Source organism: Biomphalaria glabrata, chromosome 10 (assembly GCF_947242115.1).
Source record: "Biomphalaria glabrata chromosome 10, xgBioGlab47.1, whole genome shotgun sequence".
In the NCBI taxonomy this organism is placed as follows: Eukaryota; Metazoa; Mollusca; class Gastropoda; family Planorbidae; genus Biomphalaria; species Biomphalaria glabrata.
The window spans coordinates 28,031,718-28,050,279 of record NC_074720.1 but is presented as its reverse complement, the minus strand read 5'-3'; the positions used below and the strand labels follow the sequence as shown (position 1 = coordinate 28,050,279).

At 36.1% G+C, this 18,562-nt stretch overlaps 1 protein-coding gene and 1 long non-coding RNA gene across 2 annotated transcripts; one reads left to right on the top strand and one right to left on the bottom strand.

Annotated features, from left to right (window-relative positions):
• The first annotated feature begins 2,519 nt into the window (after window positions 1-2,519).
• On the top strand, window positions 2,520-3,929 carry LOC106068854 (uncharacterized). Its single transcript, XM_013228356.2, has one exon. It carries the CDS (start codon window positions 2,520-2,522, stop codon window positions 3,927-3,929), a length of 1,410 nt encoding a protein of 469 aa, XP_013083810.2.
• A 1,779-nt stretch (window positions 3,930-5,708) lies between these two features.
• LOC129928809 (uncharacterized) lies at window positions 5,709-13,753 on the bottom strand. Its single transcript, XR_008780290.1, has 2 exons — window positions 11,464-13,753; window positions 5,709-6,186 (listed from the first exon to the last, which is right to left on the bottom strand). It is a non-coding gene; the product is annotated as an uncharacterized LOC129928809 (long non-coding RNA).
• Between the last annotated feature and the right edge of the window lie 4,809 nt (window positions 13,754-18,562).

The window sequence follows — 18,562 nt, the reverse complement described above, 5'->3', positions numbered from 1 at the left end:
ACTCACCCCCCTTCCCCAAAGAACAATTTTCGCAATTTTGAAGGTTGTGAGACCACTCAATCATCTATAAGTATCTGCTGGGCCTTGATCTCTATTGGTTCTATTTTGGTATCCCCCATGACCACTCGTCCTACTGTACCTGTTATTAGAAGAACGTTTACAAAACTCTCTCCTAACACTATTTCTGCAACCGTTACGATCAAACTGCCTTCGGTAGCGCTCTTGTGCTACATTTCTACTGGGTCTTTGTGTGTTAACGGAGAGCGTGGGTGCGTTGCTATTTCAAACATCAGAAGCAGAAATCAAATTAACAAGTTGCGAACGTTGAAGGCATTCTGACGATTTGTGGCCTCCCTTCTTGCAATTAAAGCAAATGATTAAGTTACTCTAAACCAATGGACTTTTGATTCCTCGATACACTTTCTAAGATTCTCTCCTCCACCGACCTCGGTCATCTTACACCAATTGTCTCCAGCAGTTTTCAATTCCGTAATGTATCCCATAAAATCGTTGTAACGAGGCCTCACAGGATGGAATTGTTTTCGGCAGGTTTCTGCGTTGATGTCCGCGTGGCGAAGAAATGCCGTCTTGACTTCCTCACATTTCTCGTTAAGGAAAAGACTGCCCCGCAACAAAGTTTCTTAGCCAGGTTGTTAATTTATACGATAACAGTAAGGGTCACTCTTTTTTTGTCTATTTTACTCCTCGTCCCAACGGCCTCAAAGTGTGTCAGTTAGCTAAAAGGTCGTCATCTTCTTTCATTCCCTGGAAGCTTTTGTCAAGCCTGCCCAAGACATTCTTGTATCACACATCACCTGTCGGTCCTGTCGCCCCTCTTGAAGCCGAGCCAGTTCCAACTTCTCTTTCCTCTTGCTTGACTCCCTGACAACTCTCTCCTTCAAACTCTCTCATGTTCCTTGCGCTTGGCTTTCTCATCACTTTCAAACCTAGCCGCTTTCTCTGCCTTCGCCTTTTTCTTCCTAGCCTCTTCCTCTGCCTTCATCTCTTTCTTCAACTTCCCCTACGGCTCAGACCTAGCCTCTTCCTCTTTCTTATATCTATCATATTCATCTTTCCGTTCCTTCACATATTTCTCTAACCTTTCACCTTCGTTTTTTATTTCAGGGGTCTCAAACACGCGGGCCGCATGTGGCCCGCGAAACTATTTTGTGCTGCCCACGACCACGTCCTCGAATGAAAAAAAAAATAGATAAAATTTACAATGACCACATATAAGCCGTGAAATAATTTACAACTGCACAAATCAGTAAATGAGCTGTCACTTTCGCCCACCGACCGTTAAGGCTTTCAGCAGAAGCTGGGTGAACGGTGGCCTGATTCTAACCGCTGGCCGCTAGCGGTTAGATTGGTTAGAATCAGGCCACTGTTATACGTCCGTCCGTTATGTGTTCAGAGAAGGTTGGTCTTGTTGGATTAATGGTAGAGAAACGGAATCAGCTCAGCTTGGCGGGACCTTTTTGCAGCCATACACTTCGTTCTGCACCAAGAAGCACTCTGTGGCAAAAGTCTACAAATGAAGAACGTGATGGATGTTGTCGTGAAGACGGTGAACTTTATACGTGCACGGGCTCTCAACCACAGACAGTTCGTGTCATTTCTAGCTGATTTAGAAACGGAATACGGAGGGTTGCTGTATCATACGGAAGTCAGATTGTTGAGTCGTGGAAAAGTGCTGCAGAGATTTTTTGAACTGAGACGGGAAATAGCATTGTTCATGGCAATGAAAGGCAGTGACATACCTCAGCTCAGTGACCCAATGTTTTTGTTGGATCTTGCTTTTCTTACTGACATCACGCAACATCTGGTTGTGGGCTAGTATCGTCTGACTTCACTTTTTACTAATTATTACTTCTCATTAGCCACAGAACATTACAAAATAGAAATATAGAGTAACTTACATCTATCGAACACCTCCAAAACTCGTTACTTATCGAACACCCCACGATATTCTCATGAAATCTTATTTATTTTGAAGATTACAGCAAAAAGACTATATTGGTACTGCGCATGCGCCATTTTCGTTTACTTTCTTCGTGTGTCTGGTTGATTTTCTAATAATAGCAAAGTGCAAGTTCATAACAAAGTTCATAGGTATGTAAACTTACATTTTTTGACCTTTTGGGAAGAAGGAGCTTATGTTCGGCTTAGTGCTATTTTTAATGCTGAATACTGTCTTATCAACATGAAATTTGATTATTAGGCATCTAGATAGATGGGGACACATGTGTGTTCTATTCAAAATGGCGTTCATTGACCCCATGAATATTAATTAGAGGGTTTTTGGCAGGGTGTTGGATTCTAATGGACATTTTAACGTAACTGAAGTTATCGAACATACTATTTTTAGAAAAAAAAAATCCCAACTTATTAAAAAATAATGAATCTTTAATTTAAAAGATACGGATCAAATTGTGAATTACAACTTTAAATTTTTATTTTTTTTTAGACTTGTCACTACTACTCACGTAGTCCTATATATTGGTTATTGGATTGGTACTATGCCTTCAAAGAAAAATAAAGGCATCAGGATTCTGCATGATATTGAAGTATTGAATGCTGCCATTGTAGATATTAAATTTAATAACATGTCACTGAGAAAAGCATCTAAATTTCACAACATACCTCTGACCACTCTTCATGACAAAATAAAAGGAAAACAGCCTTTAGTTCCCAAACGATCACTTTTAACCATAGGTGAAGAGAAACGATTAGCGCGATGGCTAATCGAAATGGCACAACGAGGCTTTGGAAAAACTCGTGTTGAGGTTAGGGAGACTGCAAGGGCCATCATTGCTGTGCGAAATAAGACTATAGAAAGTCAAGATCTGGATAAGGTACCTTTGCCAAGTACACAATGGTTAAATGGATTTTTCTCCCGACATCCCGAAATTTCTTCAAGAACACCCATGCCCCTCTCAAAAGAAAGAGCTGTAGTCACACCAAAAGCTATAGAAAAATGGTTTATGGATTTCCGACAAACCATTGAATCAATAGACCCAACAATATTTACAAGCCCTAGTCGCATCTTCAATGCAGACGAAACTGGCTTTGGTTTTGATGTCAAAAGCAGGCAGGTTATAGCATGTAAAGGCAGCAAAAACGTATACAACATAACAGCTAACACTAAAAAACAGGTCACTGTATTGGCATGCTGTAGTGCGGCAGGTGAGTACATGCCACCATTACTGATTTATCCCTACAAACGGGTGCCCAAACACAACCTACTTGATGCATTTCCAGAAGCATTAATTCAGCTATCAGATAAAGGCTGGATGACAGCAGCTGTTTTTTTTACATGGTTGAGAGACGTTTTCATCCCCTCTACAAATCACCTCACTAAGCCCATCTTGCTTCTTGTTGATGGGCATGCAAGTCATACATCCCTTTTGGAAACCTCTACTATATGCCATGACAACAATATCATCTTGTACTGCCTTCTTCCTCATGCCAGCCATATCATTCAACCCCTGGATCAGGCATTTTTCAGCTCAGTAAAGTCAGCCTGGCAGAAAGCTGTCAGCAAACATATATCAGTTACTGGTGCAGGAGTTAATTTAGAATCTTTTTCTGGAGTTTTAAAGACAGCTTGGTACAAAGCGGCCACACCAGAAATAGCCTCTAGCAGCTTCAGGGCTGCCGGTATTTTCCCTTTTAACCCAGACATGATTATAAGTTCCCAAAAAATGTGGCCTAGCAGATCTTTTTCATATGATGATGCCATTGTGCCAGATGTCTCAGAAGCACCATCGCAATGTAGGCCTGAATCTACAGAACCTGAATATACGGAATTTGACCTGAATGAATCTTCATTAAATATCTACTCCCTTGTGCCAAATGTATCGGAAACCCCATCGCAACAAAAATCAACAGAACCTGAATCTACGGAATTTGATATGAATGAATCTTGATTAAATATCTACTCCCTTGTGCCAAATGTATCGGAAACCCCATCGCAACAAAAAGCAGCAGAACCTGAATCTACGGAATTTGATATGAATGAATCTTCATTAAATATCTACTCTCTTGTACCAGTTGAATCGGAAACACCGTCGCAAAGAAAGTCAACAGAATATGAATCGCCATGTACACAATTTTATGAGAATGAAGCCGCTAATATTTCTGAAGTCCCTATCTCCAACCCTGTTAAGTTAAATGTTGGAAAAATAGCTTCACTTAAAGAATATGCATACTTTATTTTCAATGAAATGACAAAAACTGAATTGTCAATGTTTTTTTCAAGGATATCAAGCCCCCAAAAGGAGAAATTTAATGAATCAGTATATGAAAAAAAATTTAAGAAATTTGAAGCTTTAACTCTTAGTATAGATCGGGCATTTCAAGAACCAGAATCTGCACCACCTAAAGCCATTTTGACACATGATGATATATTTAAATTACCCAGTTTTAGTGGAAAGGGAAGAGGCAGACTTAGAAATAGAACAACCCCAACCTTACCCAATATAATCAGTGGAGAGGAATTCCGAGCTTCTCTCAAAAGGAAGATGATAGAAAAGGATGAAATAGAAAAGTCAAAAATTGACAGAAAACACAAGAGAGAAGAAAATAAGAGAATAAGAGAAGAACTTGATGAGAAAACAAGACTTTTTCAAGAACACAAAAAGATCGAAAAAGCGAAAAAAAAAGGAAGAAGAAGCGAAAAAAAGAGGAAAGAAACAATCGGTCAACTTTACAAAAAAAAAATAGTGATGTGGTTGAGAATCCAGATTCTAGAAAGTCAAAGGAGATGGAACTATCAAAGAGCATTGAGGTAGACAATGTTGAATTATTCACAAACGAAAAATGTTTGGGCTGTAATACAATGGACCAAGGGGACCTCTAGGTTCTCTGTGAGAGGTGTGACTCGTGGTGGCATACCATTTGCACACAAAATGCCAAAAATTTGACAAAAAAACAGTTGAAAAAATTTTAATTTGTGTGTAACTATTGTAGCCCCGATCATACCTATTTGCACTGAACTTAGAGGTTCCTTACACACTACTCGTTATCAGTCGTAAATATACATGATAATTTTATATCCATATTACTGTGTATGTTTAAAATAATCTACTAACTACACATCTTTTGTATGTTTTTATTCTCATCAATTGAAATAATGAAAATTACATAAACTCACACATAGATATATGACATATATATATTGTTAGACACCTTATTTATATAGGTTAGTTATTTTAGTTATTTAGCGACGCACCATAGTAGACGCATATTGAACGGGACTAGTGACGTTTGGGATATGTTGGGTTAGAGACCGGAAAATCAGTTAGCGTTAGAACATTCCAGGGTAACGACGTGTTTAGTGACAGAGACTTCTACTGTGGCCTTTTATCATAATAAATATATATTAACTTGTTCATCATCGTTGACTACATCTCTTCACCTGTTACAATCGATGTGCCAGTTCTTGTTTGTGTTGTTGGTCAACTACACGTAATACACCCGAACAATTACACCCAAACGATTGCAGAGTAATTGGTTGACTTCAAGACAGCCTGAACTAGCAACATCACAACTGTGATGTTGCTTATTCAGGCTGTCTTGAAGTCAACCAATTACTCAGCAAGCGTTTGAGTATAATTGTTCGGGTGTATTACGTGTAGTTGACCAACAAGTCAGACAAAACAAGTACATCTGTTTTAACAAGTGAAGAGATGTAGTCGACTCTGATGAACTATTCAACATGTATTTATTCTGATAAAAGGGCCACAGTAGAAGTCTCTGTCACTAAACACGTCGTTACCCTGGAGTGTTCTATCGCTAACTGATTTTCCGGTCTCTAACCCAACATATCCCAAACGTCACTAGTCCCGTTCAATATGCGTCTACTATGGTGCGTCGCTAAATAACTAAAATAACTAACCTATATAAATAAGGTGTCTAACAGATTCCTCCCCCCCTTGAAAAAAAAATATGTCAATATTTTTCCACTACTGTCAAGTCTTACAAGGGCATTTTCAATTTAAGGGGAAGACCACAAACATAAAATCTTGACATCTTCATCTTGACAGTTCCTCATATTCATGTCAATGTTCATAACAGTTCATAACATTCCAAAATCATCTTCATTAGTACACAGTTCATCATAAAAGAAAATGTGGCATCTTATGGGCACGTCACACATCACAAATGTTCTTCACCGGCAGTAATCTGATAAAATACAATATTTCAAAAAAAACAATTATAGACTTTATTTACACATTCAATAAATTTTTTTTTCTTACCACCCTTTTATACGCTTTTGTCCATTTTTCTTTTATACTCACCCTTTTCCATAGAACTAACTTTCGTCAATGATATATGAAATGATTCACACAAAAAAAAATATCCATACTTACTTTTAAATGCTTAACATCAAATTTACTTATCTCCCTTTTTCATAACATATAAATGGTGTCAATATATTAATATATATTACATACTCAATATAATCATAGTTTATTTACAAAAGTATTTCATTTCAATGTCATTCTAGACAATAGATCAGCTACAATATTCACAGATCCACTAATAGCTTTCACTTCAAATTTATATTCCTGTAGTGCTAAGAACCATCTATAAACACGACTGTTTTTCATGCTCTTTTGCTGTATATATTGAATAGGTTTATGATCAGTTAATAATATGAATTTCCTTCCTATTAAATAGCTCTCTAGCTTAGTAATTACCCATATTACAGCTAAGGCTTCTCTTTCAATGACACTATATTTTTTCTCTGCCTCTGACAATTTTCTGCTTACATATAATATAGGATGTAAGTTATCATAGTTCTGCATTAAACAACCACCAATAGCATTACCAGATGCATCAGTTGTGACATAAAATATTTTGTCTTTATCAGGTAGTCTTAATATTAGTTCATGACTAAAAACATCTTTAATTCTGTCAATAGCTTTCACACATTCCTCATTACAGACTACTTTTTGAGGTTTTCCTTTTTTAAGTAAGTCATTTAGTGGATTCACTATTTCTGCTAAGTTCTTTATAAACTTTCTGTAATAATTTACTATTCCCAATATACTTTTAATTTGTCTTTTTGTTGTAGGTATTTCAATATTAAGTACTTTCTTTATGTTATCTTCAATAGGGCTAATCATGTTGTTATTTACTTTATGTCCTAAGAAAATTATTTCCTCCAATCCTATTTCTACTTTTTCTGCTTGAATTGTAAGTCCACTTTCTTTTATTATTTTGAACACTTCTTTTACATCTACCAAATGTTCCTCCCAACTATTATTAAAAATACATATGTCATCCAAATAGCAAATAACATTTTCTTTGTTTCCAATTATCATGTTCATCATTCTATTAAATGTGGCAGGTGCATTTACTAATCCAAAACTCATATAATTCCATTGAAAAATACCATATGGTGTTACAAATGCTGTGTAAGGTTTTGCATTTTCTGTTAAAGGTATTTGCCAATAACCTTTAGTTAAATCTAATTTAGTAAAAAATTTTGCTCCATTTAATTTATGTAAAATATCCTCTATATTTGGCATTGGATATGGGTCAAATTCTGTGATGTTGTTAAGTTTCCTATAATCAATACATAACCTTATATCTCCATTCTTCTTTTTAGCTATCACAATTGGTGAAGCATAAGGAGATGTTGATGGTTCAATTATACCTGATTCTAGTAAATTGTCTATTTCTTTCTTTACTTTGTCTTGTAAATGTAGCGGTATTCTATATGGCTTAAGCTTGATAGGTTTTGGGTCTGTTACTTTAATGTCATGTTTAATAATATTTGTTTTTCCTGGTATGCTGGAAAAAATTTCTTTGTATTCCTGTATTATTTTAGTTATATCTTTTGACTTTTCCTTAGTTAAATTATTAAGATTAATCTTTTGCCAAGTTTGATTCTCTTTTGTTTCTATTACAGGTATTTCCTTAATATCATTTTCATTATGATTTTCATTTGTTATTATCATCAAGCATTCTTCTCTTTCTGAAAATTTATTTTCTATTTTCTCCTGAATGTTTTGTATCAACTCATCTTCTCTATCATGATACAGTTTCAAATTATTTATGTGATATGTTTTAATTTTCCCATTTATTTCAATTTGATAATTCACATCATTAATTTGTTTTATCACCTTAAATGGACCTTTCCATTGTTTACCAATTTTATTTTTCAGGTCATTTATCAATATTAATACATTGTTTCCTACTTCTAGTGTTTTCAATTGTCTTTTCTTATTTAGATTCTCATGAGCACTTTGTTTGTATTTCTTATTGTTGTTATATGCTTGAGTCCATATTTCTTTCAATTCTGTTGTGATTGTTGTTTCACTGTCATTATTTAATTTATTCTCATTGCCTATTAGATTTTCTTTAAAAACATCTAATTCATCTCTAGGTTTTCTTCCATGTATTATTTCATATGGTGAAAATTGTGTTGCTTCATGGATGTTGTTTCTATGAGCAAATAGTACATAGTTAATGTAATGATCCCACTTGTTCTGATTATTCTGAATTATCTTTGTTAGTGATCTTTTTAATGATCCACCATATCGTTCACATAAACCGTTACTCTCCGGGTGGTAAACCGAAGAGTATATGTGCTGTATATTGTATTGTTTAGTCCATTTCTTAAATTGTTCTGACTTAAACTGAGATCCCTGATCACTCAATATAATTTTAGGTATACCATGTCTTGTAATTACTTTTTGAGTTATGGCATTAATGATATTCTCTGCACTTGTATTTGATAATGGGATTGCCTCTGGATATCTACTAAACATGTCTATTACTGTTAGAATGTATTTGTTATTATTTTCAGTTTGAATTAAAGGACCTATTAAATCAATAGATACTTTCTGAAATGGTGCTGTAGGTTCATCCATTTCTTGAATAGGTGCTTTATTCACTAGGCTTTTGTTAGATCTCTTTTGACATATGTCACATGATTTTATGTATTTGTTGATTGTTGCTTTCATTTTGGGCCAAAATACTTGTTTTGACAAATTCCTATAACATTTCTTTACTCCCCTATGTGCTGCTAAATTATTATCATGTGTCATGATTAAAACATCTTTCCAATATTTCTGTGGTAAGACAAGTTGTTTTATTTTCTTGTTATCATTACTTGTTTGTCTAAATAATATTTTATTCTCTATACAAAATTTCTCCATTGGATTATTATTGTTTTTATCTGATATTCTTGAATAAATTTTCCCAATAATATTATCATTCATTTGTTCTAATGCAAATGTGGGTGTTGTTTCTTTTTCACTTTGAGATATTTGTGTTTCAAGACTATTTTGTGTTTCATTTTCTATCTCTTTTTCCTTAACATCTGTATTTTCTATTTGTATTACATTACTGGTTTCTTTTTCTTCATCATTACTTATTACATTTATTGTATTTTCCTGTTTCTCATCTTGTTTATCCATTGATCTTGTTATTACCATACTTGTTATATTTTGTGTTTCTATGTTTTCATGATTTTGTCTTATGTTTTTGTATTTGTTTTGCCAGTCTTCTAATTCTTTTCTTGAACATTCTTTAACTCCTTTTATGTTTCCTACTAACATATCATATCTCATTTCTGGTATTGCAATGCCATCACAATAGCCAGTGAAAAATGGAGTTTCAATGTACACCCTTATAGCTTTAAATTCCCTTACGGTGCCATCTGCTAATTCTACTTTCCTAGTAAACCCTTTATACCAATGAGGTTTGACAAATTTAGTTTTTACTGCCAAAGTGTTACACCCTGAATCCCTGATTAGTTCCACCGGAATTCTATCTACAAACCCTGGGTACACTGCAAAATTGTTCCTATTTCCTTCCATGAAATATACCCTATCTGTACCTTTACTTTTGTATTCCCTACTGTAACTCCTATTTCTATAATTTCCCCTGTCATTCCTATCTCTACTCCTATATCTACTGTTATTTTGTTCATTGTATCTATTTCTACTTCCAGATCTACTATTCCCTCTTCTACAGTTAGCTGCTATATGACCTTTTCCTTGACATTTAAAACAGGTTATTTCACTATATTTTCTATTTCCACTATTTGATCTGTTTCTATTTCTACTTCTATCAACATTTTCTTTGGTGTATCCTATTAAATCTACTTTGCTCTTATCTCTATCAGAAAATGGTTTATTTGGATATGCATTTTTGTATACTCTCATTATCTCTGTTATTTCATCTATAGTTTTTGGGTTTCTTTCTCTAATAAAAGATTGTAATTGAGGATCACATTTATTTACAAAGTTGTCCACTAGAATAAAATTTTTTAATCCTTCATAAGAGTTATTCACTTTTTCTAATTTTACCCACTTATTGAAAAAATCCTTTTCCATATTAATAGTAGTTTGGGGTTCTATTTCTAATGATGGTATATTGTCAAAGTATTTCTTTCTAAAAGTTGTAGCATTATGACCATAGGCATTCAATAACTCTCTTTTTAAAACCTGATAGCTATCATCAATATGATGGTCATGATTTTGGCATATTGTTAGAGCTTGACCATGAACAAAGTCTATCAGTATTTCAGACCATTCTTCTTCAGGCATATTAAATGTAGACATTTTTGCCTCATATCTTTTCAGGAAATCACCAATGTCATCCTTCTGTTCATCAAAACTTTGTATCTTTCTTTTTAGCCATGTCTGCGAATTAGGGTTGTCTCTTTGAGTGGTATAATTATTTGAGTTATTTGTGTTATTTCCTTGTTCAATTTGAGCTCTGACTTGTGCTGCATCCAATCTCATCTTCTCCATTTTAGCTTCATGTTCTCTAATTTTTTCTCTCTCTTTGTCTTGCCTTTTTTCTTGTCTTTCTATCTCTTGTCTTTGACGTTCTGTTTCTTCCCTCACAACTTGCTGTACATAAGCTGCTAAGTCCTTTCCTTTTAACTCCATGGCCTTTCCATCCTGCATAGCTGTTTCCTTAACCTCCTTAAGGTCCACATATGATGATGTAGCCATTGTGTTTTATATTTTATATATATTTTTACTTAGTCTATATTAGTTATGGCTATACTTTAAACTTATTTTATATTTAAGTTTTTCCACATTTTTATACAAATTTTTAAATGTTATGTCTCTATCTATAGATTTAGTAAATGTATAAATCTAGTCTGAGTTATTATGGTTATATTCAAATCTGTATATTAGGTCCAGTATTACACACAAATTTAAATCTAGTATATTATAGTATGTATAATAATACTATTTAGATCTATAGTTATCAAGAGCACTATGACTTTTAGATCTAGTATGAATAACTATGATCAATTTTAAAATTTGGTATGACTGAAGTCACAGTGAAGTGTCTAGAGTAAATTCAAAGACTGTCTAGAGTCTAGATCTAGAGTAAATTATGGTTCTATTTAACCGTATAAAACAAATATGTTTATACAATGTCAAATATATCTTCAACAAGATATATATATCTAGAATGTACTACCTTCATTCATCTTCAACTTAATAATATTTCAAAGTAGAGTCTAGATAATTAAATTGTACCAAAGAGATGTACAATAATTTGCAGATCTAAATTTAGCCAGACGATAGTGTTTGACTACATAGCCAGTTTCGGCATTATTCTCATGGCAAAATCATATTTGATTTTAACCGCTCAAACTAAAATTATTTTAGTCTGATTCACAATGAAAGAATCCTACCCGCACTTTCTATCATTAAGTGAAAAAAAAATACAGATCTAATTAAATTAATAAAAATAAATAATTTAAAATAATATAAACAAATGAAATAATTAAAATGAGACTATCGCTATGGGTTGGGATATGACAATATGGCACACAATGATAACGTCACGAAGTAACCAGGCAACAACGGATATGACGTTTACACAAACAAAACAAATTACAATCCTAAACGTATAATATAGCTTTTCATCTAAATTACGTCTTCTACCCCGACGGGTTTTAAGGCGCACCACCTGATTTTACTCAGGCTAACGTACCAAATTTAGACAAAATCTATTTCTAAGGGCAATCTAAACATATACTAATAAGAAAAATGGCACTTAGCTTTTGATAAGAAAGATCCCTTTGTTCGGACTCCCGAATATGCTAGATCACAACAAATTCCACTGCCTCTCTTCCAGTTCTGACTCTGTTCTCCGGTGCTACCAGTATCCCACGTAATGCCACAGATGTCCTGATATGCCACAGCAAAATGTTCCAGTTTCTTTGACGACTGTTGATGACCGTATGTGTAGTTCCGACGACTTTGTGTACACAGTTACTGACGAATGGGTTAACGGTTCTTCTGGCGATGACTTGACTTGTGTAGACGACTACTGACAAATAACAGTCTCTTGACGGCAACTTGATCTGGACGACTGACGAATAACGAATTTCTTGACGATGACTTGATCTGGGCTGACGAATAACGACTTTCTTGACGATGACTTGATCTGGGCTGACGAATAACGGTTCTCTAAAATAGTTCACTGCTTCTGCTGCTACTCTGGTAGTACGACGAAGTTTGCTGTTGTACTCTGCTTCAATAGACCAAACTGTCCAATGTAGACTAGGTGAAACCAAGGTCACCTCCGACGACGTTCCGTTAGACGATTAACGGTTTTCAACGAAATTAAGTGGATGTAGCTGTTTCCACAACTTCACTGCTAACAAGTCTAGGTATGGTCTAGACCGACGTATACTAGATATATCAATGTTCAGTACTGATAAAGATTACTTCACTAACCTTCCAAAGGTTAAACACAGTGACCGTTATAAACGTGGCAAGCAACCGGTTCAATGAGCAAACTGCTCCACAAGAATCTCTCCAAGGGTAAGACGACAGAGCGATTTCGATTTAGTTAGCTACCAAACTTGTAGTACTCACAATACTTCTGACAGCGGGCAAACTGTCCTTCTCGAAACTGACGAGGTAAAACTTGATACTCGATGTGGCTCCTACGACGAAGAAAAAATATGTCTAACAGGTTCACTAACGATCTCTCACCCGTTATGAATGAACGGTTTCTCTGGTTGTAGGTCGATTCAGCATATGAAGATCAGGCTTTGATAATATACTGGTTAAGTAGACCAGACGTTGCGATGATTACGGTCCTGACGAAGGTCACCCTGAGTTAACGGCTCGTTGAACGTGCGATCAAACAGGCGACGACTGCATGTAGATCTAAAACAAAGTCACTCTGCGATGCTGCTGTGTTCAGCCGTACTCCGATGAAATCTTATATCTTCGAGTGCACGACCCTCACCTGAGTAAACGTTCTGCTTCGAGGTCCGGTTCGATGTTCGGCTTCGAGGTTCGGCTTCGAGGTTCGGCTTCGAGGTTCGGTTAATCCGGGCTTCGGGCGTCGGGGGTCGCCACTGTGATGTTGCTTATTCAGGCTGTCTTGAAGTCAACCAATTACTCAGCAAGCGTTTGAGTATAATTGTTCGGGTGTATTACGTGTAGTTGACCAACAAGTCAGACAAAACAAGTACATCTGTTTTAACAAGTGAAGAGATGTAGTCGACTCTGATGAACTATTCAACATGTATTTATTCTGATAAAAGGGCCACAGTAGAAGTCTCTGTCACTAAACACGTCGTTACCCTGGAGTGTTCTATCGCTAACTGATTTTCCGGTCTCTAACCCAACATATCCCAAACGTCACTAGTCCCGTTCAATATGCGTCTACTATGGTGCGTCGCTAAATAACTAAAATAACTAACCTATATAAATAAGGTGTCTAACAATATATATATATATATATATATATATACATGTACACATATATGTAAATACATATATATGCTGTGTATTTTTACTGATTGTGTAAATTATATTTTGAAAGTCATCACTGGTTTTTTTGTTGTAACTTTAAAAAAAAAAGTAAATAAATATGTACATATATTTTAAAAAAAGATTTCCTTTTTTTATTACACTATTGCATACGATAATTAAATTGACAATCTCTGTCTATAATTATGTCTATAATTTCAAATATTGTTCGGAAGGGGAAGGGGGGGGGGGGGAAAGGAGGGCTTGTGAAGTCATGTGACAAACAATTATGATCATCTAGATACACATCACTGAACATTTTAGACACTTGAGTACGGAAAAAAAATTGTCGTCAACGACATGGATAAGACATAATTCTCCAATGTTTGAATGATTGCGCACATCAACACAGTACGAAAACATTGCTACTTAGTGAGAACATTATTGCGGGGAAAGTGGGAGGAGCCAATTATTAATTGACAGGTATCAACGATCAAGGCGCCAATTAGGTCACCAACATCAAGAGCATTTAATACGTAGTCATAGAGTCGTCGACGCAATTTTTTTTTTACACAACACACAACCAGATATATACAGTTGTGTTCTCCAGTGGCTTGGGCAACATTATATACAAGCTTATACAGCTCATAGCTTAGGCCACAAGAAATATATAGCACTGACAAATAATAATAAAGGGCCCCATATTTACCATATATCTACCATAGATTCTTAGCCTTAGGCAAAACTTAGGGACTTAGGCTAACTTGACTTATGACCTTTTCAAGTCTTAACAAAATACAGCACTGGTTGAAATTGAGTGTGACTCTGTGAGGTCATTTTTTAACTAGATGGGCGGTATTTGAAGTGTGAAAATGACTAAGACCTCTCTGTCTTGACATTGCGTCAAAAGAAAATGATATTAATAACCAAATTTTAAGGTTATAACACTTTTAAAACACCATTCTTCTCATGTGTTCGATAGTTTCTTAAGATGTTCGATAACGCTAGAAAAATGTTCGATAATTTAAGCTCTTGAAAATATCGACCTGACCCACTTTAACATCTAATATAATTTTAACTATGAGTAGTAATAGAATAAAACATATCTACTTTTTAAGAAAAATGGATGAGGAGTTCATAGATACAATCAGTTTTTTTCTAGGTCTAATTTTTACGGAGATACCCAAATTCAAACATAAAAAATGTCGGCGACTGAGCTTAACTTGTTCGATAAACGTAAGTTACTGTACTTAATAACTAGTTTCACTTGTATACAATGGCACTTTATTTATCACTAGGAAATCTCTCAAGTCTTCCTAAACGTCGCTATCTCTAACTACTATCCAAAACAGCCTACTTCTAGATTAACGCCATGTTGGTCTCTCTTTCACCTAAGTCTACTACGTCATTAGTCTGTCTTTCTACGTCATAACTTTTACCGTCGCTAAACTATACACAATAAATTTGTCTAACAAAACTAACCTCCTCTCTAAACTAGTACATTACACTACCACGATAACGATGAAGCCGAACTATCGAACTATGTGAACTACTTTCAGGCCAGACCGTGGACTCTTCTGTATTCTGTAGACTACGTCGTTAATTCTTTTAACTACACGATAGTGACCTTCCCAGTCTCTTTGGAGCTTCGGGGATATGCCTTTCATTCTCCAAGAGTTGTATAGTCATACGAGGTCGTTTTCCTGGTACCCCGAGGCATTGGCACGTTTGTCATATCTTGTTTTCATTAGATCGCTACTGTTCTTGATTCTTATACGAGCAAGGAAATTTGCTTCCTCTATACGCCGTCTGAGCTTTGCGACGTACTCATTAGCAGTTACTTCTGTATCCCGCGGAATTACCAATAAGAGATCACTGCCACATCGATTGCAATCGTTTCAAACGGGACTCAACAATGTAACGTTTCATATGTCCTGTTGTTTTGCATTGAGGGCCCTTTGCGTCTGTGCACCAGCATCCCAGCACCATTCTTCCACATCATCTCTGTATCCGAACAAGTAGAATCGTTGTCGAACCTTGTCTAGAATCGTTGTCGAACCTCGTCTAGAATCGTATTGACACCGAGATGAGATCCGCTGGTACCATTATGAATTTCCTGTAGCACCTCAGCCACTTTTACAATCGGTAGTATTAGTTGAAGACGCTTGTATGTGCCTTCAATTGATTCCCAAACCCCTTTTAGGACACCTTTAACGACAGCCACTGAGTCCCATTGAGTCCAGTACGCTTTATGGCAGCCTCCTTCTCAGAGATGCGCTGCCACTCTGGCCGTTGTTCATTCTCCTTCCATAACAGAATGGAAGCCAGATCATCATCTTCCAACTGCTCCTCTTGACGTCAGACCAGGACCCGATAACATCTATTTCCTGACGACGACATGCTTGCACGCCGATGTGCATGGTCTTCAAGACAATGCTTCTTCATTCTGATGAATCCGACACAAAGGATTTAATAAAGCTTACTTCGTTTGCCCATTCGTTCTTACGCTCCTCATTCCTTAATTTCATTTCGTCTTTCATGCCTTAAGGTCTTCCTTCACAGAGGCCTTCAGGGTAGCTATCTGATTACCTCCATCTATTATTTTTTTACAGTATCGTCCATATCCGGTTTTATTTCAAACACTCAGGTGTCCGAATCCTGTTCTTCGTCTATGACGCTTTGCTGGAGACGCTTCATGAGATCTCTCTCTCTCTCTCTCTGTCCCTTTCTCTCTCTCCCCTATCTTCTCTCTCCCTCCCTCTCTTATCTCTCTCTCCCTCTCTTATCTCTCTCTCCCTCTCTTCTATCTCCCTCCCTCTTTGGCCTAAATTGTGCCGATGTGCCTCAAATCAAAAAAAAAAAAATCCCTCTCTCCCCTCTCTTCTCTCTCCCTCCCTCCCTCTCTCTCCCCCCTCTCTCTTATCTCTCTCTCCCTCTCTTATATATATATATATATATATATCTCCCCCTCTCTCTCTCTCCCATCTCCTCTCTCTCTCTCCCTCCCTCCTTCTCTTCTCTCTCTCTTTCTCCCCTCTCTTCTCTCTCTATCCCATTTTGTTTTTGTTTTTTTTACCTGCGCATCGTTATTTCTCCGACATAGACTTTTGACTTGATTTGGAAAGATATGCTTCATTATGCGCCCCCGACACATACACGCTCTGCATCTATTGCCATCTTAATTTCCTTGTTTAAACCAATGTTAAGATCTAGATCTATAAAGTTTATTCCTTTTTTAAAAATGTATTGATCTAAGAAAATATTAGATCCAAAAATTTAAAAAGAAGCAGTGCTCTTGATTCTAATCGACATAGGACTTTGTTCACATCAGCTGTGGTAAAGTTGTCTATTGACTACCAATCGTATTAGAGAAGAAAAAAAATCACGTGAACCAATGATATTATAATAGTATTTTTCTTGTTTGTAAACAATAGAAATATATGGTCTTTGCAGTTCTTTTTATAGTCAAGAAACGCATTTCTTATGAGGGAAGAGTTTGAGTTAAAGTTTAAACTTACTTTTTTTTCATTGGATGTCTTTTTATAGCATAACCTTACAGAAAGGACGATCTTTCCAATGAGTACAGACATGGTGGGCTCCCTTCAATCATTGTTTATGAAAATCAAACTTTAAAAATGGGTATCTTGTCATTTTAACTTTTGTGTGTGAAACTAGGTGACCATTATTAAATGCATTTTTTACATAATAAATAATATTTTTCAATATTATAATTAAGTAAAATGCTTTTTCCAAATACATCATTTTTTAAGAATTGACCCGCTAACACCGTTCGCCGTTCTTAACGAGTTCTCGTTTAGACGACGTTACAACCAACAGCCCACCTTCCTCACCAAATTCTCCCTTGAATACTCTATATAACAATGTATCAAACACTTTACATTTATACTTACCCGGCAACGTAGCATACACCGCTATTTAGTGACGGGTTAACACCTCCTGAAAGACCTTGTGGTCCAAATGGGGTGGGTTTGGGCAAACGACTGTGAGTGAATGAAACGAAGGAACTCTGGTGAGAGCAACATACAATTGTCCAGGACTGAAAACAGGTTTTGGAAGATACAGGCATATCTTTTTGAACGTTCGGCCTTGAGCTTTATTAATTGTCATGGCAAAGGCAAATCTAACAGGGAATTGTCTGCGTGTAAAGGTAAAAGGCAAATTTGAATCTGATGGAGTCAGGGATATCGGGGAATAAGGACAGTTTGTGAGGTAGCAACTGCGATAGTTTTACACTCCAGTACGTTGCGGTGAATGCTGGTAACAGTCAGTCTAGTGCCATTACAGAGACCTCTTACTTGTTCTCCCCCTCCCCCCTTTTTTGTTCTGAGCCGCGCTCTGTCACCGCGAAAGTAACGTGGGGTAACTCTAGTCCGACTTGCAGAAATAAAAGAGTTATCTTTACAAGACTTTTTCATCGAGGGTTAGAGAGTCGGCGTGCGTGCGTGATGTCCCGCATGGTTGGGCGACGTAGAGAATTATACATACATATTATAATAACTGAAGTGAGGCAACTCAACGAGACACAGATGTTTATTTACAGGACATCACAAATACATGTAGAACAACATGTCTTGAGCACAGCATCTTTACATCAGCTCTCACTTGGGCGGAAATCGTTCTCTCTTAATGTCAACATCCGACTTAGTCTTGTCACTAATAGTGCGAACCTTCTGCACTATCTTGGATGGCGGTGTGCATGGCAGGGTTATAACAATATTCTTCTTATTGTCCAGACATTTATTTACATGACGCTCTTAAAGAACTTTCAACGACGGATTACT

Coding starts and splice junctions, on each gene's coding strand:
- LOC106068854 (XM_013228356.2), top strand. CDS start 2,520: ATGCCTTCAAAGAAAAATAAAGGCATCAGGATTCTGCATGATATTGAA.